The sequence below is a fragment of the Vespula pensylvanica genome, chromosome 13 (assembly GCF_014466175.1).
Source record: "Vespula pensylvanica isolate Volc-1 chromosome 13, ASM1446617v1, whole genome shotgun sequence".
NCBI classification, from domain to species: domain Eukaryota; kingdom Metazoa; phylum Arthropoda; class Insecta; order Hymenoptera; family Vespidae; genus Vespula; species Vespula pensylvanica.
The window spans coordinates 791,989-816,426 of NC_057697.1; the positions used below are offsets into that span (position 1 = coordinate 791,989).

Consider the following 24,438-nt stretch of genomic DNA (forward strand, 5'->3'; position numbering starts at 1 on the left):
GCGAATTTCAAATAATATCGCTTTTAATCGCTAGAGTAGACAGATATTTTCCTAGATTCGGATATCTTTAATATTAAATGCGAAAGGAAGATCGAAGAGGTCTTGCTTATAAGAGATGCAACTTTGATTCAACGTGGAGCCAACTCTGCTTTGCTCGAGTCTATGTAAACGCGAAGGAAGGAATGAAAATAGAGAGAGATAGAGAGACACAGGAGAGAGAAGCAGGGATGGATGTGGAAAGAACGTAGAAGGGACGTAGAAGAGACGTAGAAGGGACGTAGAAAGGGGTGGAGATGCAAGGTAACGCGTAACGAGAGCGTACGTTCGCGTCGAGGTATAGAACCGGCGCGCGTCCCGACGCTATCCGGTCGATACAGACGGCCAGCCTAGGAAGTGAGCCCGGGCATCAACCTCTGCTTCTACCCACCACCCTTCACCCTCTCCGCGTGCGCGAAAACCCCTTCGATCTCTCGAATTCGCTCAACGGCCGACGTTGCAAAGGTGCAACGACCTCGCTTCGTCAAAATTTCGGATATAAACTTTATAGGTTTCGTTGCAGCACATACGTATACGTTTTCCATATTTCAGTTTCTTGTTCGCAAGTATCATTGATAATCGGTAAAAGAACGTAATTACATACGGTAAGAAAATAATCAGCATAATTACGAGAGAGAGAGAGAGAGAGAGAGAGAGAGAGAGAGAGAGAGAGAGAGAGAGAGAGAGAGAGAGAGAGAAAGAAAGAAAGAGAAACGCTCCAAGAGCCATCGTTATCTTAGGTTAAGCGGGAGTGGTTGGCCACCCCTGGCCTGGATACCGTCTCGTGTTGTTCACCTCCGTGTGAAAGTACTCTTCGCGACTCGCGCGCGCGCACAACGCACGCACTCATGCACGCACGCACTCGCGCGCGCACGTACGCACGCACGCGTTCACGCATTCACGCACGCACGCACGCACGTACGCACGCACGCTCTCGAGCGCGCACGGAGCAACGGCCTGCAGGCAACTCGTTTCGCGACACGCATTTATGACGTACGTTGGGCAACGCAAACCTCAACGAGAGTGTGACAAAATTTCGATAAAGATTTCAAGTCTATCATCGATCGCCAACGACCGACAAAATTCTGCGAGATATGCTTTGCAAGAATTTATTATTTTCTAACTCGCGAGACTGAGAAGGGTACCGCGTTGATAAAAGGAATAAATCGACTTGTAAAAGAAGATATCTCTTTTCTCTTTTTCTAGTACGTGTTTTATCGAGGTTTCGACGTAACCGAAAGAGCTCGATAGGAGCGTACCGATATACCGTTAGGAGGCAAGAACGGCGCGATGATCGTTAGTGTGGCAGTGTGTTAGCCGGGCAGGATTCACGTAGGAAGGTAGAAGGAGGGAGGGAGGGAGGGACAGAGAGAGAGAGAGAGAAAGAGTGTGCGTGCGTGTGCGCGCGTAGGTGTACAACACCTCGACGAGGACGACGAAGGAGAAGAGAAAGATCTAAGGTAGCATCCTCGTAGATCGCCCGTGTCGCCTGTGGATTCTCTTTCCTCCGTGTCACGGAGATGCAACGGCCCTGCTTGGCTACTCGTGGGTAGTAGAAACCTGTCCCTACAAATCTTTATAAATGCTACCAACGCCCTCCACCTCTCTACTCTTTCTACCTTCGGTCCGGCATCGGAAGCAGTACTAGTAGTAGACCCGTTCGTCTCTTCTCTCCCCCTTCGAGCAATGCGACTCCTCTTACGATACTATTCCCCGACTAGTCACGTACCTTCGTCACGATATTACGCCGAGGTGAAAGGACAGTCGAGTTCCGGCTACGTTCGATCATCCACGAGCTTCCTGCGTGGAATATCCCGAGCACGCCACGTGCTTAGAACCCTTTCCTTTCTAGTAAAAGATTCCTTACTCGTTTGGATGCGTGTTAGTTGCTATTTGCGTTCATCGTCGCCTTTCTCGTTCTCTATACTGGTATCATCGAAGATGCAACGTCTTAATGTACTTTCAATAAGTGCTTTACGCAACACCGCGGCCATTTTCAAAGAATGAAAATTAACGACGGAAGATAGATGGATGGATGGATAGATGAATAGATAGGCGGATAGAGAGAGAGGGTGGGGAGAGGGAGGGACAGAGATTGTTTTGTTTACACGGTCGAGCCTCTAGCTCGTCGTTAACGTCGACATCGTAACTGGCAATGTCAGGAATGGCTCGCATAAGCTCGAATGCCACCGGCACCGTCCACCGTCGGTGCATGGACGACGTTAAAAGACAATTAATCTGAATAACTCGGACTAGTGCCGAGCTCTCGCGTCCCACATTTCGCGGTAGGCGCGACGCAAAGTCGCTACTAAAAACTACTAGCTCGTCCGCACTTCCCTCCTATTCGCGGGGAATTTTCTACTGACAGGAGGAATCAATGAAGATGGATTCTCCGCGGAAGTACGCGGAATCCTTTTCGGAGTATCGGTCGCCGAGAGGACATCGCGTAGATCATCGATCGAAATAAACTCGAGGTCGAATTAGAACGGGTATCTTCTCCGTCAAAATTTTATACCTTTTTACTTGATTATACAGAAATACGAAATGCATTTTCTATGACCGATCGTTAAGTGCAATCGATTCGACCTTGTAAATCGTGAATGACGAGTCACAGAGAACCGGCTGTTCCATTAATCGACAAAATTTATTTCACTCGATTCCGCTGTCCTGCCAATTAGTTTGTGCGATCGAGTTCGTGAGAGAGAAATATATACATATATACGTATAAGAAACGACGGGGCATTCGATCCGAGACTTTTATGTCTACTATTCCAGCGAGAATTTTTCGGAGTTTAAAGTTTAAGATTAGGAAACATAAAAGATATAGGACCATAAAAGTTTTTTCGTCGGACAAAAAGCAACGACTATAATATAGTAGAAAGAAAAGAGAAGGCAAGACGAGGGAAAGAGCTTGTCTGGGTCGCGTCTCGCGAAACACCTTCGTTTTCGATTCACGATAAACTCGAGATTTGAAGGACTCGAAGCAGGTAACATAAAAAAAGCGTAAGTCAGATAAGGAAAGCGAATAAGAATATACGAATATGGGAAACGACGAGTCCGCACGGCTTGTTCGCGCTCGTGGATCCGAGCCAAAAGTTCCGTCCCGTTCCTGCTTTAGACGGAGCGAATCCGTCGTCTTCGAGAACGATCAGTCCACCTAGAGGTTCGTGCTAAGCGAGTTCGATCTTTATCTACTTGCAATTTTCTTCAAATCTCCTATTTTTAAAGACGCGAACGCAAGCAATTGTTACGTTAAGATTCGATCGCAGGTACAGGTTAAGACCATTCGTCCGAAACTTGAACTTGGGTTAAGCAAGGAAGAAGCTGAGGTAGGAGAGAGAGAGAGAGAGAGAGAGAGAGAGAGAGAGCATATTCTTGCACCCGATGCACCCACACGCGCTCGCACGCACCTCGCATATCGATATCCTCCTGTCCTTTGCTCTCAAGCGACGAAGATCGAAGGTACGAAGACGAACAAAGAGGAGGATCGCACGGTTGCGCGTCCGTGAAGAACGCCAAGGACTTTGGTGCAATTAATTCTTCGTCACTGGCTCGTTGGAACGGCCGCTCCCGCGCCCACGGCGTGGCGACACCCGCGCAAACCATCAACGACAGCTGAACGTTCAACGACGTCTTAGCGATACGTTAGAATGATCTGAGAGAGTGTGAGAGAAAGAGAGAGAGAGAGAGGTACGGGTGACTTTGCGTAAACTTGGCAGCGTTCTGGACCGATGCTCAAACGTTTTTCGAAAAAGAAATCAAAATCCGTCGTTACGTAATCATTTATCAAAGTTAATCAAAGTTCAATGATGATTAAAAAACAAGAAAGGAAAAGAAAATTAAAGAAAAAAAAAAAAAAAAGAGAGAGAGAGACACGAGAGAAACGTCGAACCACGGAGGGAGCACGTTTCTCGTATCGTAGTACGAGTAGGTCGTGCCGGTAACCGCGATCAGGATCATCGACATCGGGAGACGGCGAAAGTGGCTTTAAAAGTAAAAAGGGAGTTGCATCTGGTTTTTCTTCGTCGCGTTCGAACGCACACGACTTTCCCACGCTGCTGCTGGTATCATCCGTTAGGATGCACGCTGCTCTCTTCGTAGCTCGACTAGAATTTTTATCCGGAAATAGGTCGAAGGAATAAACGAAACGATCGTGTAAAAATAAAAGTTGTTTCTCGTCGTTCGATATTCTAAAGACCATATATCGATTAATTATCGAGAAGTCGTGAAAATGTCGATAAACGTTCGAATCGGTAAAAAATAAAAGGCAAGAAAAAAGGCGTAAAGCCCGTTTTCGTTCGCAGCAGCCATTGTCCTGGTTTTACAGCCGAACGCGAAACTTTGTCGCTCGTTCAAATATTTTTAGCCTGCCGATCCTCCTCCTCGGTCCTAATCGACCTTTTCACTCTCTCCTCTCCCACGAAAACAAGCTGCCATTCTCTCCACCTTCGAGAAAAAAAGTTGACTATCCTATGCACGCTTTTTCGTTCCACGAGGGTGCTGCTTAGTCGTCTAATCTCGATCTTTTTCAATAAAATTTTAACTCGCCGAAGGAAGGAGGCTCAAGACGAAGCTCAAGAATTCAAAGGCGCTGCTGCAACAAGCAACACGAATCCGTTCGTCCGCGCGTACTTTTTGCGAGAGCGTGCAAATATTGGACGGACGTGGAATTTCGAGTATATTTTAAGAGATTCATCTGGCGAGTCGAAACGTTCCAAGAAGCAATTTCGATCTTTACGATGCTTATTCTCGAGCGGTGGCGGCGGCGGCGGCGGCGGCGGCGGCGGCGGTGGCGGCGGCGGCGGCGGCGACGACGAACAGCAACGGCCGAAAAACAAGCCGCGACTTTCCTACCGGTCCTCCTTCGCCTTTCCCTCTCTACCTCCTTCATCTCTCACTGTCCGCTGTGCTGTAGCTGTTTTGAAAAAAAGATGCAATACCAAGAGAGCGGGAGCGAGAAAGAGATAGAGATAGAGATAGAGATAAAGAGGAATCGCTAGTTGGTTTTTCTCGTTCAAGGCCATCCCAAATCGATATACATCCATTCACCCTTTCTCTCTTTCTCGTCGCTTCGCCTCGAATGTCAATGGCAAGAGCGTCGAGCGTGTTTGTCCGAGGCTGCGTTTCGGCAACCTTGATAGGCGCTAAAATTCTCACTTTCGGTCTCGGTTTCGGGCACCTGCTTTTGCGTCTCGGCCGCGTCTCGGTAGAGTCCAGTCGCAAACGTTACTATCGATTCCGACCAACGGATTCTCGAGTTAGCGAAACGAGCCACCTTCTCCTCCACCTCCTACGTCCTCCGTCGCGCGGAAAATCTTCCGACTGTGCCAACTTCAACGATTTATTATAACAGAACAAAGAGGTATAGAAAGAGTCGTTGACACGAGTGGATCGATTCAGGCGGACAGTAAGACGATCTACGCGCGGATAGTAAGTTACATCGATAAACAGGATTTCTGGTCGCGTTGATAATCAGGCTATTCGATCGTTATTGTTAGTGACGTTAATCGACCGCAACAAGAAATGCGCATACCTCGGAGCAACCGACGCGGGTAGTATACGTCGCGTCTCGATGTATCGATTCCCTGTCCGAGTTCACCGTCCGCGGAAAAAAGTCTTCCGCGTGTAGAGAACTTGAGTGGACGTACGTGAGACGTTACTGCTAACGATAAGAGGTAAAAGATTGAAAGAAAACCAAGTTTGGTTCACCTTAGCCGATCGCAGAGGTTCCTCTCCATCGGTGAAAAAAGAAGGAACGTATTCTCGAGAGACGTTACTCGCGAGGAAATCGCAGAGTCGACCGGATATACGCCGATAAAACCGAAAGTGGCGTGACGTAGCTCTTCTCTCTCTCTCCCTCTGTCTCCCTTTCCCTCGTTCGTCGAGCACCCATCCATCCATCCAGCGGCGTCACCATCTCCCTCCTCTCTCTCTTCTCTCTTCTCCTGTCTCACGGTGCCTTCCTTCGTTTTATGCTCCCGCCAAGGTTGCGTCCCGCGCGACCATGCCCAAAGCCACATCATGTATATGCAAAGCAAACGCAAGGTCGCTCGTTCGCTCGTTCGCGCGTGCCCTGCGCGTCTCTCTACGCTCTGAAACGAGCGATGACGTGGCCACGAGGCGGTCTTCATAAAAAATATTCGATATTTCGTCGGAAATCTCACTCTTTCTCTCTCTCTCTCTCTCTCTCTCTCTCTTATTCGCTCGCTCGTTCGTTCGTTCGCTCGCTCGCTCGCTCGCTCGCTCGCTCGGCCGTAGCTAGTCCCGAGACAAAACTTGGACCTTGAGATCTCGTCAATGTCGCTGCGAACGTAGCAACGCGCCCGTTTCTCTCTTTTATTCCGGAGAGAAAACGAGCGATGCGGTTTGTACGAAATAAATATCTCTTCTCTTTTCGTTATACTTATTACTCCGAGAGAATTAGAGAGTCGAGGAAGATTTGAAAAATTTGTCGTTCGTTATGAGAGAAGGAGGGCAGGTGCAGGACAAAGTACCGGATCGTGTAGCACCGAGTCCTTTTATCGTTCGGTTAGTAAGAACGAGCGAGCGAGCGAGCGAGAACGATCGAGAGAGTGCAAGAGATGCTTGCACGTGTGCGTTCATTCGTCGGGAGCTATCTGGACGTACCTGGAGAGCTCTCTCAGTGGTCCGCATTCCAAAAGTCAAGGACTCTCTCTTGGCGAAGCGAAGCGAACCGAACCGAACCGAAAGAGGCTAAGATCGCAGGCGCCTCCTTTACTCCTCCTCCCCGCCCCACCCCCGCCCTCACGCGCGTCTTTGCTTCCAACTAAGTATAAGATCAAGATCCAAAAGTATGACGATTTAAGTTCGATCTATATAAACGCGCGAAATACGATACGTGTCCGATCTCACGATCGACCGTAACGTTACTATTCGTCTATTCGTGGCACGCGCGCACTCCTTCTCTCACATCGTGGACCGACGTAGGCGAAGGTCAGACAACGAAACGAAAGTCCGAGACAAAACGGGATACGGCTACTCTTTCGGACAGCCGTATCGCTTCCGGCCATGACTCCGAAGGTCGACGTAAGAATCATCGAGAATCCGTTAGTTGGACGGACCATCGAGGAGAGAGCCTAGCGAGATCCGACTACTCTCGTTATTACCCGAGGGACGATACCGACACCTTGCCCGAAGGGATAAAGATCAAAAATGCTTTTAAAGCTAGCTTTAAGTAGAACGTGCCACTTCGGTAAGATTCGCAAGCATCGAGAAGTGATTCGTGAAGGAGCACGTGGATCATCGTCGTTTTGGTCGTTTTCATTCCGAATCGATCGGATATGGCTCGATAAGGGAATCTCGCCTTGGCGGACACGGCCAGTGAGATAATAATAAAAAAAAAAGCTTCGCGGTGCGATGTTTAAGGACAGACGGTGTCGGATCGGAGAAGGACAATTTTAGCGCGCGTATCGATGTAACGAGGAGAGCCAACGAATGGCCGATCGGAAAGAATGAGAAAACTGATGTCTCTTCCGCGAGGGAGAGAGAGAGAGAGAGAGAGAGAGAGAGTGATAGAAAGAGGGGTGGGAGAGAGGGAAAAGGAAAACGATCGGTCGCGTTCTCCTCGCGTAGAAAAATCAACCGTCGTCGGAGGACAACGCACCACCGGCTCTCCTCGAGGAGCCATTAAGAAGCAACAGGTTTTGCTTCTCTTCGAGACTCGAAGAATCGAGAGAGTCGAAGCGAGCGCGGTAATCGGCGATGGTAACGCGCTCTATATAACGCCGCCAAGCGCCACTCTTTTCATCTTCTCGAAAGGCCAGGAAGGCGAATAAAGGCGAGAATAAAGTCGAAAGGCATTCACCCTTGGTGAAAGTAGCTCTTCGATCGATGTCGCTCCTTTCGTGCCGCGCCAAGTACAAACGTGGTACTTACACGCATCTACCTACGCGTATACGTGTCCATACTCGCATATTTTTTTCCACGCCGGGACCATTCTTTCCGAAAGGTTTTTGTTCTTATCTAGAAAAATTATTCGTCAAGGTAAACGCCGTACAAGGGAATTCCTTCGAGATCATCCTTCGCGTTACGACATCGATACCATTATTCCCTGCGTTGAACGAACGTCGATCCTATTTTCGTTCGATCTCGCGTTTACTCAGCTTTACTCAACCGACGAAAGTCTTGTCCGATCGTCTAACAGTAATATCAGCGTGACTGTTAGATCGTGAAACGCGTCGCTTAGAGTCCAACAAGCTCTGGGTCAGTAACCTTACGTAGAATATTTTCGAGGTAACGTTCATTAAGGCGCGGCACTTTTCGTCGAATCGAAACGCGTTAGAGAGTCGATCGAAATGTCCCTGGTTTTCCCTAGGAGAAAGAAAACTTTGTTTTTCTTTCTATCTCGTTGTTAAACCCTACAAGACAGGAAGAAAAAGAATATTACACGAGATTGCGATCGCGCTCGTTTCTTCCATCGTAGACTCTTTAACAAGCACGTCCGAGATCTCGACGAGGGCTTACGAAACTTTTGCGAAATTCCTATTTGTAAGATATAAATCGCGGAATATAATATACCGATCTACGTGTCGTTTCGGTTTCAAAGATATCCGTCGTTATATCTAGGCACATTTAAAAAATATACCTACTGTAGAAGCGATATGTATGCATGTACGTACATACATAGGTATACACGATATCGCGTTCTCGCATAGAAACGCACGATCGAGAGAGCTAGAGAAAAAGAAAAAGAGAGAAAGAGCAGTGACGCGCGCATACGATCCCACTCGAGCGTACGCGCAAACTATGCGCTCTCGGAAAGTCATTGACCCGCGGGCCGTGTATAAAGCACTGGCGAGAGCGTGCGCGGTCTCACCCACACGCGCAACCGCTCCACTCGCGTCCGATTCGGCTCCCCACTTCTCCCGCCGACGAGTCTCGCCGTTCGGTGTGGTGCAGTGCATAGTACAGTGCATAGTGCAGTGCACTGCAGTTGACGCGCCATTGCACACTCGCCCGACTGCCAATTCTTTTTCCCCCTTCGACTTTTTCTCATTTCTAGAGTGTTGCATCTCGGAAAGATCTCGTTTACGATTTATCTCGGTTTTTTACACATTTGCAACGTTACGTACGAAAGAAACGTTACGTACGAGGAAATTAGAGGAGACGTAGAAAATGAAAATCCCAATGAAACTTGTATGGATGAAATTTCGAAGAGGAGTAGAGACAAGTAGAGAAAGAGAGAGAGAGAGAGAGAGAGACAGAGGGAGGGACAGAGAAGGAGCATACTCATCAAATTTTCAAGTATGGCAGGCAGGACCGGTAAAAAGTCGAGACCGCAGGGGCCCAGCGCGCTCGAAACGCTCGCGAAAGACCATACTCGTTGACTCGCTGACTGACTAAACTAATGACATCGTTACTGACTGGCCTGGCCTTATACTCCTCTCTTCTTCTCTCTCGCACTCGCCTCCTCCTTTCGTTCACCTTCTTTCTCTCCCTCCACGAAGGCACACGAAGTATACTTTGACGACGCTCGGTGCAGCAGCCGCGCACGCACACGCTCACATCGCCGCTTGGGAGTTCAATGATCTCCCGACTCCGTCTCTCTCTCTCTTTCTCTCTCGTCCTTCTCTCTTTCTTTTATTCCTTTTCTCTTTCCAACATCGTCCTGTCGGCGAGCGGCCCTCCTTCTCGTTACAACGTGCACGATCGCAGCACACTCGCGCTCTTTCGATTTCGTCCTCGATACTTTTAGCCGTTTCCACTTTTGGTCCTTCCTATAATCCGTACAATCGTTCCTCCCCCGTCTTGACGATCATCTTAATCCGATAAAAGAGGCACGATTGAGAGCGAGAGCGAAGAGAACGTCTGAATAAAATCTATTTAAAATTTGAATATTTCGAACTTGAAATATTTTCGAGAGAACACGCGAGACCGATCGCCGTTATATCGTCCCAGATATCTCTTGTCTATTCGCCATAAAACGACAAATTTTTTAACGCGGTCAACGGAGTAAAATTGTCCTTCTTACGTTCTTCGAAGCACGTAATTGTAAAGCCTTTTTTACAATGTTAATCTCGTAGTTGCCGGGGACTTGGCGCGAAAGCGTGACGAAACCGAGGCAGGCGCGTCGATTGCAGCGCATCATGAGAAAATGACTACGTTCGTACGTGACACGGCCGAAGAGACGAGGAGAATTGACCCCCGCGCGCTAAAGGTCAGTGCGCGACGTAGTGGTAACGACTCGATAATCACCGTGATTGTAGATGTGTATATTGCTCGTCTTATCAAGCGGCGCGCCGGGGCCATTGAATTTTATCGCTTTACCCCTTGCTACCCCATCTCTCGCCCTCGTCTCTCGCCCCTGTTAATAGCTTAAGTACGTTCTCCAGTCTGAATATTAAATGGGAGCGTCTAAAACCTTGCTAAATGCGACTAAAATTCACTTTCGTTTGCGATTCGGGCTTGTCCCAGCGAAAGAGCTTTGCGAGGAGCTTCCCAAGGAGCTTCTTGCGAAAACGACTTGAAATAGTCGCGGAGCTCGAGACGCGTCTCGCGTTATCCTCTCTAACGAGAACAAGATCTGTTACGCGGACACCCTCTTTCTCGATAATATCTCTACTTTTTCATCCTTGTATAAGAGATACGTTTCTGATATAAATGACAGAAGTGACGTGACCGTGATAGAACTAAAGAACATACTCGGGGAATGTGAAAAATGAATAAAACTAGAGACAAGAAGGAGGAAGAAGAAGTTTGCTGGCAGCTCGCTATTTATTTGCGACGCGACAACATCTGGCGATGACTAACCGCGCTACCGTCGCATAGTAATAAGCAGCTAGAAAGGAACTATGTCCCCAATTTAACTGAAACTCTCGGCTATCCGTTCTCTCGTTTCTTCTCGTTTCTTTCCTTTCTAAGGCCTTTGAAAACGTCGATGAACGTAATGCTCGTCGAGGAAGAGAAAAGGATTCGACGATCCATCTTTATTTCAAGAAGAGCTTCGCTCCAAGAAAGATCCAAGAGGAAAAAGAAGAAAATCGTTCAACATGCTCCCGTCGATGCGACGCGAGAGCAACGACGTCGGCTAAGGAATCGCGTCTGACAATGAGTGGCGTCTATGGCTTGCATGCACTGTGCAGCGTGCACGCGTGCCTGTGTATGCGTGACGAGGACGACGACACGCCGAGGCGGCTCGTGCATTCAAAAGCGTCGCGTTGCGCGTATCGAAGCGAAGAAACTGGGACGGCACAGGAACGATAACGAAGGAGTCACCGCTACGACGTACACGTCTAGATATTACACACACATATATATATATGCATATATATATATATCCTATAATAATATAGTTATGCATATTTATTTATAGCGTAAGCAATAGCACTCGCGCGATAGCAGCCTTACCCGTATATTTTCTTACTCGCAGTCATTGGAATAAAATCGACAAACATTTCCTTCGTCGAATGGTTAAAATTTTTTCAACGTTCGACCATCCTTTGGTCAGTTTCCGAGGACAGTAATCAGCCGAAAGAGGTACAGCGAACGAGGGAGAAAGTTTCCGTTGTATTCCTCGATAAACGAGACGATGAAATACCGGTCGTTGTTCCGTCCGATGTTCGCTGCTAACGGAGAGCATACGTTGCCGCGTTATGTACGTATGTACTTGCATTTGTCGAGTCAAGGATGCGATTTGCATACGGTCATCTCTCTCTCTCTCTCTCTCTCTCTCTCTCTCTCTCTCTATCTATCTATCTTTCTCTCTCTCTGCTGCCGTTCTTTATTCGCTTAAAACTAGACTCTCTTTTGTTTTTGAAAATTCTAAAAATGGAAGGCTAACCTCGCACGAACGTTCGAAGCGAAAGGAAGGAGGCATTTGCATTCCAACGTTCGTGTGCTCTGACTGATTTAGGAAGAAGGGAATGCCTGCCAGCAGCTCCGTACTGGCTCCGTCCTGGCTCCGTGCTGGCTGCGTGCTGACTCCGTGCTGACTCCGTGCTGACTCCGTGCTGACTCCGTTCTCTTGCTCCGACGTACCGCGAGAGGCTCCCCTTTGCTCGACGAGCGGGCACAGTAAAGAGAGTCTCGCGTGAGGTAGGTCAGCATCCCGCGCGCCCACCGCGACCATAGCATCCCGCCGAGGGGAACGATTCGTTTCGAAGACGCACTCGATCGCCCGATATATATATATCTGTGTGTGTGTGTGTGTTCGCTTTTCTATGTCTTCTCCTATCTTTTTACCGACGTTTCCTTTTCCTTTCTCTCTTCTTCTTTTCTTTTCTTATCCGCCGTAATAGAGAAAATAACGCAGGAGGAAAGGAATATCTCGATATCTCGATCCGAGTATCCGAACGGCGAAACGCGTCAGAACAATTTTCCAAGAGGGAGAAATTCTTGGTGAGTTTTTACCCAAGGAAAACTCTTCTTCTCTCTCCTTAGTCGTGTCTAGGCAAAGCAGGTCAGTGTCACTCTCACGAGAGAAATCATTGCTCATACCCTTCACTTTTTCCAAGCTCGGCGAAACTATTAAAATTTCTCGCTAATCATAAGCGGCATCCGAGGAACGTTCGATCGTCGAATAATAATCGTCTTTTCGCGGAATTCTGCTCTACTCGCGTTTCACCGGAACCGCCGATCTTTTTATTCGGCTCGATTACTAGCCGAGGAATTAGACCGGCATTCGTAGAAAATGACTTTTGGTAAGAAGTCTGTTATCGAGGAAAAAACGATTGGCGAATCTCGTCGCACGGCCTTATCCGACTTATCGTTGGGAGACGCGTCGAAGAAGTAAGTACTGTAACTAACAACGAGCCAGGCTCTTAGCTCGCGCATCACCGATTATATCATTATATTTTTCAACGAATCGTACTCGTCGAAGAATAATCCAAACTGAATAGGCCTGATCGTGCCTACTTCTGCTTCTCTATCTTCGTTATTCCGTAGTAAATTAGACTCGGCGAAGCTGATAGGAGATTCAAGGACGCGTACGCGCGGGCTCTCGCTAACTCCCGAGCTTACGAAGGAGAGAGAATAGTACATTTTTCTAGGCTATTGATTGCGTTCACCGAATATAGGGTAATATTCAATCTACTTAATGGCACGGTTGCCTGCGTGCACCGTCCTCGATTTCATCTCGCCTACTACTCTCGGCCCGGCCGTCCGCCGCTCGACCGCTGGCGGCCGTCCGCTCGCGACCGTCGAGCTTACTCGGAATACCGGCGAGCCTTTTTTTACCTTCTTCCTTTTTCTTTCTTTTCGTTCCACTTTTACGCCAGGCAAAATGCGAGTCGAGTTGTTCTTCATTCACGCAGGAATGTCTCGTGCCGCCTTTCTTTCCTTCTTTCTTTCGATCTTTTTTCTCCTTTCTTTTTTATCATCATCGACGTTACTACCCGAACGATTAAATTCGCGGAAAACTTTCTTGCCGGAGATAATCTCTATGGGAGGAGTGACGAAACTCAAATCCCCATTTAGCGTGCACTCGTAACAGTCCACGGTGAGGGGGAAAGAAAGGAGGAAAGAAAGGTGGAAAGAAATAAACGAAGAAGTATGAAATATGGGAAAGAAATTGACGAGCCGAGAGTGGAGGGTCCTTAGTAGGTCACCTCTACGGGAAACTGGAACGGTTTCATCTACCGAGCGGAAGACTCGATTTTTCTCCGCCGGTGAAACTACCGATTTTTCTTTCGATCGCGTGGATTTCTAGGTCACTAGCGAACACGTGTGCCAGAAAACGATACTTCTTCTTCGTCGTTCTACACCTATTCGGATAAAATTAGACGAATTTCGATGTGGCGAAAGAATGATTCGTTCGGTTGCCGACGAGCGACAGAACAGGGAACTGCGATGAAGCAAGTTGAGAGATTAGTAACGTCTGAAGAGACTCGTCGTCGTCGTCGTCGTCGTCGTCGTCGTCGTCGTCAAAGGTGTCGCCCGATAAAAAGTAATCTCCTGCAAACGAACGAACGCGTTTCCTTTTAGCGACGATCTTTCGACTTTGCTACGAAATAACGAGAATGAAAAAGCGAGAGAAGGCAAAACGAAATACGCGCCAATTCGAAACGATCGACGTCGATGTCACGGCGAAGGTTAATGGGACGAGTCGAGACGAGACTTTATTGCACTTACACTCTCGTTTCAGCATGCTCCCATATTTGTCTTTGATAAATTTTTTATGACGGACGATAAGAGCACGTGCAAGAGAGATAGATAGAGCGAGAGGGAGAGAGAGAGAGAGTGGGAAGTTGGGACGAAAGAGCTCGACGTTTTCGAGCAAACGAACTTTGAAAGATCGTCGACTATCGCGCGGTAATATTCGATGTCGATAGCGAGTGCCTTTTGATCCTCATTATAAGAAAGTATTGCCGAGATAACCGGTCTTGCGTTCGGACTATTCGCGATCTGACAAATATTAAAACCGACTAAACTCACAATTAGAGTACGAACGAGCTGCCAAAGAAATAAGAACTTTATCGTGAGGCGATCGGTCGTTTAAAGTGTCCGACTGCCGTATCGTGCGTAACGTATAATAATAAATATAAATCGTTGAATGCGATTCGGATGAAATAGATACACGCGATTTAGATTAGATAAGTAGACGTTACATATGTAACGCGTTCGACTCGGTGAACGTTGCATTCGAAAAGCGCTAATGGACCGTTCACGAATTGTAGACGAGTGAGTACGTACATACGCCGTTGCAGTTAATACACCGCGATATCGTTTATCGGCTGTTAGTAGGAGCTAATTAAGAGTTGGCTCTTTCTCGGGGCAGCGAGTTCGCAAGTACCTTCTAAGGAGTTCCTCGAGGTTCGTTGCTCGAAAAGAAAAAAAAAAAAAAAAAAAGGAAAAAAAGAAAAAAGCGAACAAGAAGAGACTAACCTGGGAGCATTGATGATCGGCCGGCCCATTGCCCGTTGCTGGCGCTTCTCGTTGTTGGGAAGGCGCAGATAATCTTGGTCGCCAAGGAGGAAGAGATCCTTTGAAATAATCATGTCCACCGCGTGGTTGCCGGTTTCAGCTGGCCGCCGTTCTCTCTCTCTTTCTCTCTTTCTCGCTCTGCACAATTTGATCACCTGCTTTCTTCTTTCTCTCTCTCTCTCTCTCTCTCTCTCTCTCTCTGTCTCTCTCTCTCGGAGCACTCCTAGCTGGGTTGCGTCGCTGACAAGAAGGAACGCGCCAAAGGTTGAAGTCGGCGACGATGACGGGCGACTAGCCTCTACTACTCCCTTCTACTTCCGTTTCTATCGTCGTTTCTATCTCCGTTTCTTCTTTCTCCTTCGATCCTACCTCTGCTCGAAGCACACGCGATTCCTATCACTCTACTATCACTCGTCAACGCTTTTTCGCTCAACACGCACGCACACGCGCGCGTCCACTCTCCGTCAGCAACGGAGAAAACCCATACGACAACGCAGCATCCTCCAACGATCCTCGAGAGATCCCAGTCCATTCGAGAACGGACACTTTTTCTCTCCTTCCTTTATTCCTCTAAGTAGAGTAGTCCCTTTCAACGGGCTGCTTTCTCGATCTTTTATAATCTAAAATACAACGACATTCGAATGAGTTTCGTCAACGTCGATATCGTCATGCGATTTTTATCAAACGATCGATTAAGCACACACTCGCACGCAAACGGAATTTAACCAAACTTCTTATCGTGCGTAGTATTCAAAAATCCATTCACAGTAATTCTATAAATGAGAACAATTAGTTGTCGCGTGTAAGACCCGGTAGATAATCTACGATGACGACAAAATACAACTAACGTTTCGGATTCTCCCAATCTAGTCACTCAATGGTTATCGATAAAACGACTTCGTAGATAGATCGGAGAGAGAAAAACTGGAGAGGAGAGGAAAGGAGGCGAAGCCACGCGCGGCCGATCTTACTACGACTTATAATCGTTCCAGACAAATATTTCTAGGACGTGATAAAGAGGTCTTTAAACTCTTACCGATTCACGCGACAACTTTTATTTCTAGAACTAATTTATCTGCATCGGTTTATTTCGGAAGGCTAAAGATGGCCTGAGAGGAAGAGATAGAGAGGAGGAAAAGAGAGGCGGGGGAGGAGAAGTAGAAAAGGAGAGACGAGGAGACGCGTGCAGAGTTGGCGCGGGCGGTGTAAATCGAGCGAACGTTTGCTGCCCTCTGAGCTTCTCTCCTTCCCTCCCTCCCTCCCGCCCTCTCTCTCTCTCTCTCTCTCTCTCTCTCTCTCTCTCTTCCTCTCTCTCTCTGTCTATCTATCTCGATGCTGTCCCATATTTACGTCGCGCCAATTTTCATTCGCCAAGTGGCAGGTATTAGTCATGGATGAGAGAGTGTGTGAATCGCACGATCCACGATTTTGACAAGCGTTATCCATTAAGCATCCTATTCTTTCTTCTGTCAACGTAAACTCCGAGGACGTTCGTAAACGCGACCATTCGCAAGCCAACAAGAATCGAGTCGAAGCTTCCGTATTTTTATTCTCCTCGCTCGCGCGACCGTAAGAGCCCAAGTACACGTACTTATCCCGATTTACTCGATTAGAATACACGATTCGCAAACCTCTTGGAATACTTCCAACTCCGAGTTGTTCCTTTCGACGATAAGGCCCAACGAATTAGCTTTCGATTATCGTTCGTCTATCCACGAGAGGCTTGACAAGTTTTACGAATTATACGAGGCCAATCCCGTCCTCGGGGAATCACATCCTTGCGAAGATCGTTTGGTCCAGCATCGAAATGAGACACACGGCGGAGAAGAAGAAGGAACGACACAAAGCCGTACAGAAATGTAGCAATATTTGATCGAACGAACAATGGAAAGGAGGAGAAGAGGAGAGTGGAGAGGGATAAGATATTGAAAAGAAATATGATCGATCTGTGCGCGAAAGAGAAAGAAGGACAAAATTACTGGTTGATAAGACGAACTCGTCGAACGTGAAGAAGAATAAGAAGCCGGCGCGCGACGCACAGTCGATACGGTCTCGTTTGGTACCTCCTGGATCAGAAGGAGGAGGAGGCGGAGGCGGCGGAGGAGGCGGCGGCGGCGGCGGCGGCGGCGGAGGAGGAGAAGGAGGAGGAGGAGGAGGAGGAGAAGGAGGAGGAGAAAGGCGGAGAGGGGTATAGAAAGAGAGAAAGAAGGTCGACTCACCGAGTTTGCCGAGTTCGCACGAGTTCGCCGGCGGTGCACCGTTCGGTCTCGCGGGCAGCCTTCGAGGACGTCGACGTGGTAGACGTCGGGAATGCTCGTCTCGTCCTCGTCGTATCCTCGATCGAGCTCCTCCTCCTTCTCGTTGCAGCTCCTGTCACGCGCGCACTATGCACCGGGCACGAACATGCGGCCATTGCTTGACGCGCGCAGTCAATGAACCCGCATTGCTTTTCACCCGAGAGTGTTTTGTTTTTCTCTTCTTTCGAGGCTCTCGCTCGACGGCACGCACCGTCCTCCCCTACCTCTTGCGCACACACGCATGCACGCGAGCGAGCGAACGAGCGAGCACGCACGCACGCACGCACGCACGCACGCACGCACTCGTCCTCCCTCTCGCTTTAACAACAGACTCCTACTATCGATACGCGGAGACGCAGCCGCCTACGAAGATCTTCTTCTCGAATCTTTCTCGTCTTTGCAGACGAGGATACGATTCTACTCGATAAATTCGCGCTCCGCCACCGAAGTCCCGACCTCCGCCTTTTTCCTTTCCTTCTATCTTCTCTCTCTTCTTCTTCTTCTTCTTCTTCTTCTACTTCTACTTCTTCTGCTGCTTCTTCTACTTCTTACTCCGCTTCTTCCTCTCGTTCTTCTACTTGTTCTTCCTTCAATTGCGTTTTTCGCTCTCCTTGGCCGTGCGATACGCGGGACGCGCACGCGCGTCTCTTCGTCTCTTCTGTCTCTCTCTCCCGCTCGTGCGCGCGCGCGAGAGAGAGAGGGTATACGCGTATACACACACCGACGACGAGACCAGAGGGTTTCGCCCCTGCGCGCGCTCGTTCAACGACCCGCGACTCCTTGATTTTCTTTTTTTCTTTCGTCTCCCCTTTTTACCACTGTTCCTTCTCACTCTCTTTCACACCGAAAGAAAATCTTCTTCGTAGTTGACTCGTCGCGCGTATACGTGTAGAAAGTCGGAAGACTTTTAAACAAATAATTTTACTTTCCTTACGTTAGTTCCCAATTTAAAATTGATCTTATCGTTCGATCTATCGCCAGTCTTGTACGATCGTATCCACGTTCTTTTCTCGGAGAAATCTTTTCGATAGCTCGAAACTCGCTGGCGAAGTACCGCGAAACAAACACCGCGACGTTCAAATGCAAACTGATCCTGCCGCTTTTCTATACGCTCCGCCACGCCGCGAAACGCTCTCCGCTATCGGTCTAATCCACCCAACCAATCCTCACTTCTTCTCCTTCCACCAATCAACGTCGCCCATCGTTTCCCCACTCTGCACGAGTTCTCTCTATCTCTTTTCCTCTTTCGTACCTCCTATCTATTCGTATCGACTCTTTTTATCGACCGTTTCTTCGCTTTCCTTTTTCTTCTTACCGTTAAAAGAAGAATTGTTGTTGCAAAATAGCTTCAACGCATGATAACGGAGTATAAAATGGATTGCGCGTATCATTTTTAAACGATAAAATTTTAGTCGACAAAGAGACCTACATGTAAGAGCCATAGTGCATCTTTGTCTTACTCGTGCAAGTTCAACGGTGCTGCCATCTCGTCGATTTCGTTAGCGCCAAGTTTGAAAGATGCGATATGGTTCGTACATATCGTAAAGGTTTAACCAAGCAATTGAGTGTCATTAATTTTTCGTAGAGCGTACACTTTTGTCGATCAAGGAAACTAGCGTAGCATTTTTCGCATCGAAATAAAAAATGATATTTCAGTTAAAGCGCGATTTTCTATTTTTGCATACTGACGCCATCTTACTATCGTACGCATAATCATAAAAAATGCTTATGGTCAAACAGTAGTCACTCGTGTTCGGGATTGAATGGGCAACGGTTTGAAGAATGATCGAATGAGAGATAATTGTTTAAAAGTTGTTAAAGATACTTATAAAAAGAACTACTTTTAAGAGTTATAAAGTGCATATAATCATGGTTCGAAAAGCGAAAGGTATATTCATTTTATTATAGATGAATACGCGTGAAATACTTTTTATAAAGGACGTTATAGGTTATCATATCATAATTTATCATAATAATTCTCTCAATAGATTTTACGCAAAGCAAAGAGGAACGTATGGTTATCACGATTGGAGAAATCATACAAGAATTATTGAAAGCTCATCAAGATAATAGAGATGTCGATTTGAATAAATTAAAAACACGTATATCTTCAAAGTATGGATTGGATAGATCTCCTAGACTGGTCGACATAATAGCTGCTGTGCCAGCAGATGCGAGAAACATTTTAGTGCCAAAATTAAAAGCCAAGCCTATTAGGACAGCTAGCGGGGTTTGTTTCTATATTATAAAACTATACAAAAATTTAGCAATTGATACGGTCGACAATAATAATTGTTTCTTTACAGATAGCAGTAGTAGCCGTTATGTGCAAACCACACAGATGTCCTCATATCAATATGACGGGAAACATTTGCGTATATTGTCCAGGAGGTCCAGATTCTGATTTTGAGTATTCTACTCAATCGTATACAGGTTACGAACCTACATCCATGAGAGCTATACGCGCGAGATACAATCCATTTTTACAAACAAGACATCGTGTTGAACAAGTATGACAAATATCTTCTGTCGTTGCATCATTTAATTCTTTAATATAATATTATTCGCATTAAATAGTTGAAACAATTAGGACACAGTGTAGATAAAGTCGAATTTATCGTGATGGGTGGAACGTTTATGTCCTTGCCAGAGGATTATAGAGATTATTTTATACGGAATTTACACGATGCTTTATCCGGCCATGTGAGCAATAACGTGGATGAATCGGTCAAGTATTCGGAACGGAGTCGTACAAAATGCATCGGTATAACCATCGAAACACGACCGGATTATTGTTTGAAAAAGCATTTGTCGGATATGCTGCGCTATGGGTACATATAACTTAAATATTGAATTATCATGGGTCGCAAGTATGATTTAATCGTTAGATCCGCTATCTCGTCTCGTTGATGCTCTAGGTGCACGCGTCTTGAGATCGGCGTACAATCTGTCTACGAGGATGTTGCACGAGATACGAACAGAGGACATACCGTCCGTGCAGTATGCGAAAGTTTCCAATTATCAAAAGATGCAGGTTTCAAAGTCATAGCGCACATGATGCCAGATTTACCGAATGTTGATATCGAAAGAGACGTGGAACAATTCATCGTACGTAACTAAAATCTTGTATTAATGTTGATCATATTAATGACAATCGCAAAAGTGAAATATGTATGTTCTTTATAATTTATATAGGAATTCTTTGAAAATCCTGCTTTTCGAGCGGACGGCTTAAAGATTTATCCAACGTTAGTAATACGTGGTACTGGATTGTACGAATTATGGAAAACTGGTAGATACAAGAGTTATGCACCGAGCGTTTTGATTGATTTAATAGCACGGATTCTCTCTTTAATACCGCCGTGGACGCGTGTCTATCGCGTACAGAGAGATATACCAATGCCTTTGGTCAGGTAACGTTTTCGTGATTATTTCATCCTCGTGTCATATCTTAAACGATGTAACATCTACAAAATCTTTATAGTTCTGGCGTGGAACACGGTAATCTACGTGAATTGGCATTAGCTAGAATGAAAGATTTAGGTACCGATTGTCGTGATGTCCGCACACGAGAAGTAGGAATACAGGAGATACATAATAAAGTTCAGCCGTACGAAGTCGAATTAATACGTCGCGATTACGTTGCTAACAACGGATGGGAAACGTTTCTTTCTTACGAAGATCCAATGCAAGACATTTTAATCGGCTTGCTTCGTCTAAGAAAATGTTCTCCAGATACTTTTAGGTAATTAAATTTAATTTTTTTTTTACCGGGACATTTTCTTCGGTGTAAAATTTTAAAGAGACGTTTATTTTTACAGATCCGAATTGAAGGATAAATGTTCGATAGTAAGAGAACTCCATGTTTATGGTAGTGTAGTACCCGTTCATGCACGTGATCCTACCAAATTTCAACATCAAGGTTTTGGAATGCTTCTAATGGAAGAAGCAGAACGCATCGCGAAAGAAGAACACAACTCTCGTAAAATAGCTGTTATTTCGGGCGTTGGTACAAGAAATTATTATAGAAAAATGGGTTACGAATTGGACGGCCCTTATATGTCTAAGATATTAGTGTGATTAGAAAGATGTAATAATAATGTAAATAATAAATTCTGTTTTATCTTTACTATAATATTGTATCTCTGATATGCCAATTTTTTATGTTCCGTACGATAAAAAATTTTCGACTCTGATCTAAACAAATATTTTTTTCCCGTAGCGTATGGAAAATTTGATAGACATTTCGGTGCGTTTGTTTCAGCTCCATGTACGCTTTCATTCAATGCACTTTCAATAATCCTCATAATTGCCATATTTTGTACGTTACGTAGCTTTTTTAATACAGAACTTGAATTTATTAAAATAAAATTATAATTATAATCAAACTTTGACAAAGAAAAACGCGATTATTTTACTTTGATAATAAAATTGCATAAAAATTCTATTCGCGTATGCGGAGCAAGGCGAGATGGGAGACGGAATGTTACGTCGTCTCAGTTTCTGAAAAAACTATATTATTATTATATAAGAGCATTTTGAGTGACAACATAGTAAAATTAAAATATGACTAAGAGCCATTCTCGAAGTTTTTTGTAGAATCTTCGAAAATAACTCAATAGTCTAATAGTTGATCCACAATTTGTGGGGGCCTCTTCTTTGCTTCGTGCTCTAACTACAACGGTCACTAAATTTACTTAACGAAACTCTACTATCTTTTATAAATACAGTCTGTGCGACTTATAAAAAAGCAAAAAACTTCGCGAACAAACACTGACTCTAAAGACTGCATTGCACGCAGTCTATGCAAAAACACTTATCGTTTAAATCGCGAAACGCGAACGAACAAACATTGCTTCTACATCGCGATATTTTTATTTTAGCGGTGCAAACACTCGATTACTTCATTCCTACGCGCGCGATTGCAACGAGATTCTGAAACAAAAATACAAACGAAATAATCGGCATCACTGTTATAATAAAAACTTTTATAAATCATTAAAGAAAAATATATGACAGAGAAATAAGTATATTTCTCCGAAGAAAATGGATCCCGAGCGAATTCCGACGTTCACTCATCGAAATACAGATCAAGACTGATACAGAAATTGTTAAAATCGATTAAAGGTTCGATTTTGTCACGACGTCGCCGAAAAACGCCGATACAAACTTTAAGTCTAAAAGAAAATAATTAAATATTATTTTATATTTAACACGTGTTTCAAATTCCGTAATATTTAATCGAATTAACTATTATTTGAATATTAGTTTATTTAACTACGCGTACTTTTACATTGTTTAAATAAATCTAAAATTTTTAATTTGTCACGTTTAGAAAGAAAACATTTTGAAAACGCATAAAGATATGCAGTTATTTGCGAATAAATAAGTTTTATCGATTAAAAATATTATTTATGCAATTTCCAATGATAAGTTATAAACATTTAGATATTTAAAATATTCTGTATTCTTTTTAGGACGAGATGATATTATAAAAGTTCATAAAAAATGCCTTATAACGAAGGAAAATAATTTTTAATGCGTTTAATGCGTACATTAACATTACCTGTATATCTATATATACGAGGATCATTAATTAGCCGCCATATTGTCGCAAAAATTCCGATTTCTTAACAGGAGTACATGAAAGTAGTGGAGTTCTATCGCGTGATATTATCAGCTGTTCAAGGATGTCGATAAAAAAAAAGCGAAAACGATTCATGTGTCGTCATCTAGCGGAAACTTGTGAGAACTAAAGTGTTAAAGATGAACTTTTTATATGTTTAAAGATAACACCTTGCGCCATCTCGTGTGTCCTTCCTTTACTTATAACGTAAAAAATATCGGACTGTATTCACTATGGTAATCAATGAACGAATTAATACGACGAACTCCATCATTGTCATGTGCTCCTGTTAAGAAATCGGAATTTTTGCGACAATAGACGACCAAAATTAGTGACTCCCATATATATAGATATACTTATATCTTACTTTCTCTTAATATGATAATAAATGAAAACAAAAGTTTCAATAATTATTTACTAAATTCAAATCTGTTTTTCACTGAAAATATTTTTCATTTTTACACGCACACAATGGAATATTTATAAAATATTTTAAAAACAAAGCGCACTGCAGCTTGATCTTAGTAAAAAGTTTTCCTGAAACATCAAGTATCGTTACTGTTTCAGTATAATAGACATGTTTATTATAGACACTTACAATATCCATTTTCATTCTAATAATAGTTTCATTTTAGTGTAACGCTAATTTTTCTAAATATGATAAAACATAAGAGTCGACTGGCTACCTGCATATTCGATGAGAAGAATATCTTAACGATGTGTAATCAATGAAATCGCATAGAGAAACTATAAGATAAAAATTGTCATTGCGATCTTAAGTTCATAGTTTTCAAACGATAATGATTATAAAAAGATTTTCTACCATCACGTATTCGTTAAAATTTCTCTTTCTTGCTAATAGAAACGAAATGTTTTCTAAAAATCTATAACACAAAATGACAAATAAATTTCTAAATTAAGTACTTTCTATATAATGCAAATAAATTGTATATATAGTTATTTTATTAAAAGGAAATAATACCTGCATTTACAATAAATATAGACTCTTCACTTTGAGAAAATGCTTTTTACGTCTAATGCATGTCGAATAAAAGATTCTACATTCAACGTTAAGAATCTTTCTATGACGTTTCATCAATGAAATCAAGAGAGCATAAGAACATTATTACATAGAACATAATAAATTTATAAAACCTTTAAACGAATGCGATTGTAAAAAGACTTGATATTAATATCGAGTATAAGTTTTTTATCTTGAAGTTGGACGGACAATGCAATATAATCTTCTGTAGGAACAAGAGGTTAAGTCAATGTGTATTGGATCAAAATCGTTTTATCGAATAAAATAAGGATAGAAAGACATCGTAACGATAACAATTATTAAATGGACAAATAGAAGAAATAGAAATGTGGGAGACCTTTTAAAGAAACGAAATAGGTCGACTGACATTTTCAGATTTTTCACCTTGCGCCACCTGCTGACAAAACGTGATAGAAAATGTGAATAAACAAAAGTGAATTGGAACGGCGGATAGTAACATACGTTTCGCCGTGCAGTTCAGAGCATACTTGAACATATGTATGCCATTCTTACTACTCCTTTGTGAATCGAGATGCTCTGTGTATTGGAGAATCATT

General features: G+C 44.5%; 2 protein-coding genes and 1 long non-coding RNA gene across 4 annotated transcripts in view; 1 reads left to right on the plus strand and 2 right to left on the minus strand.

Annotated features, from left to right (window-relative positions):
* Window positions 1-18,300, minus strand: part of LOC122633676 (ABC transporter G family member 14) — a 35,922-nt gene extending 17,622 nt beyond the window's left edge. Inside the window, exons 1-2 of one of the 2 annotated variants that reach the window (XM_043821857.1) lie at window positions 17,136-18,300; window positions 14,878-15,536 (exon numbers count right to left, since the gene is read on the minus strand). In XM_043821857.1, coding sequence (XP_043677792.1) covers window positions 14,878-14,990 — 113 coding nt within the window. In that variant the 5' untranslated portion in view covers window positions 14,991-15,536; window positions 17,136-18,300. Of the gene's footprint in view, window positions 1-5,745; window positions 6,178-14,877; window positions 15,537-17,135 lie in introns of those variants that run through there. The other variant, XM_043821855.1, reaches the window with a different exon arrangement.
* Window positions 18,301-18,935: 635 nt separating this feature from the next.
* On the plus strand, window positions 18,936-21,348 carry LOC122633677 (elongator complex protein 3). Its single transcript, XM_043821858.1, has 8 exons — window positions 18,936-19,101; window positions 19,202-19,443; window positions 19,520-19,723; window positions 19,791-20,044; window positions 20,132-20,321; window positions 20,409-20,626; window positions 20,698-20,958; window positions 21,035-21,348. The coding sequence occupies exons 1-8, from the start codon at window positions 19,083-19,085 to the stop codon at window positions 21,291-21,293; spliced, it is 1,647 nt and encodes a 548-aa protein (XP_043677793.1). The 5' UTR covers window positions 18,936-19,082; the 3' UTR covers window positions 21,294-21,348.
* Window positions 21,349-23,274: 1,926 nt separating this feature from the next.
* On the minus strand, window positions 23,275-24,284 carry LOC122633963. The gene is made up of 3 exons (XR_006328246.1): window positions 23,822-24,284; window positions 23,526-23,723; window positions 23,275-23,376 (listed from the first exon to the last, which is right to left on the minus strand). It is a non-coding gene; the product is annotated as an uncharacterized LOC122633963 (long non-coding RNA).
* Window positions 24,285-24,438: the final 154 nt, after the last annotated feature.

Excerpts from the sequence above, each read along its gene's own strand:
- LOC122633677 (XM_043821858.1), top strand. Across the intron at positions 19,444-19,519 it reads CTATTAGGACAGCTAGCGGG|ATAGCAGTAGTAGCCGTTAT; the intron begins GTTTGTTTCTAT and ends GTTTCTTTACAG. Across the intron at positions 20,959-21,034 it reads TGTTCTCCAGATACTTTTAG|ATCCGAATTGAAGGATAAAT; the intron begins GTAATTAAATTT and ends TTATTTTTACAG.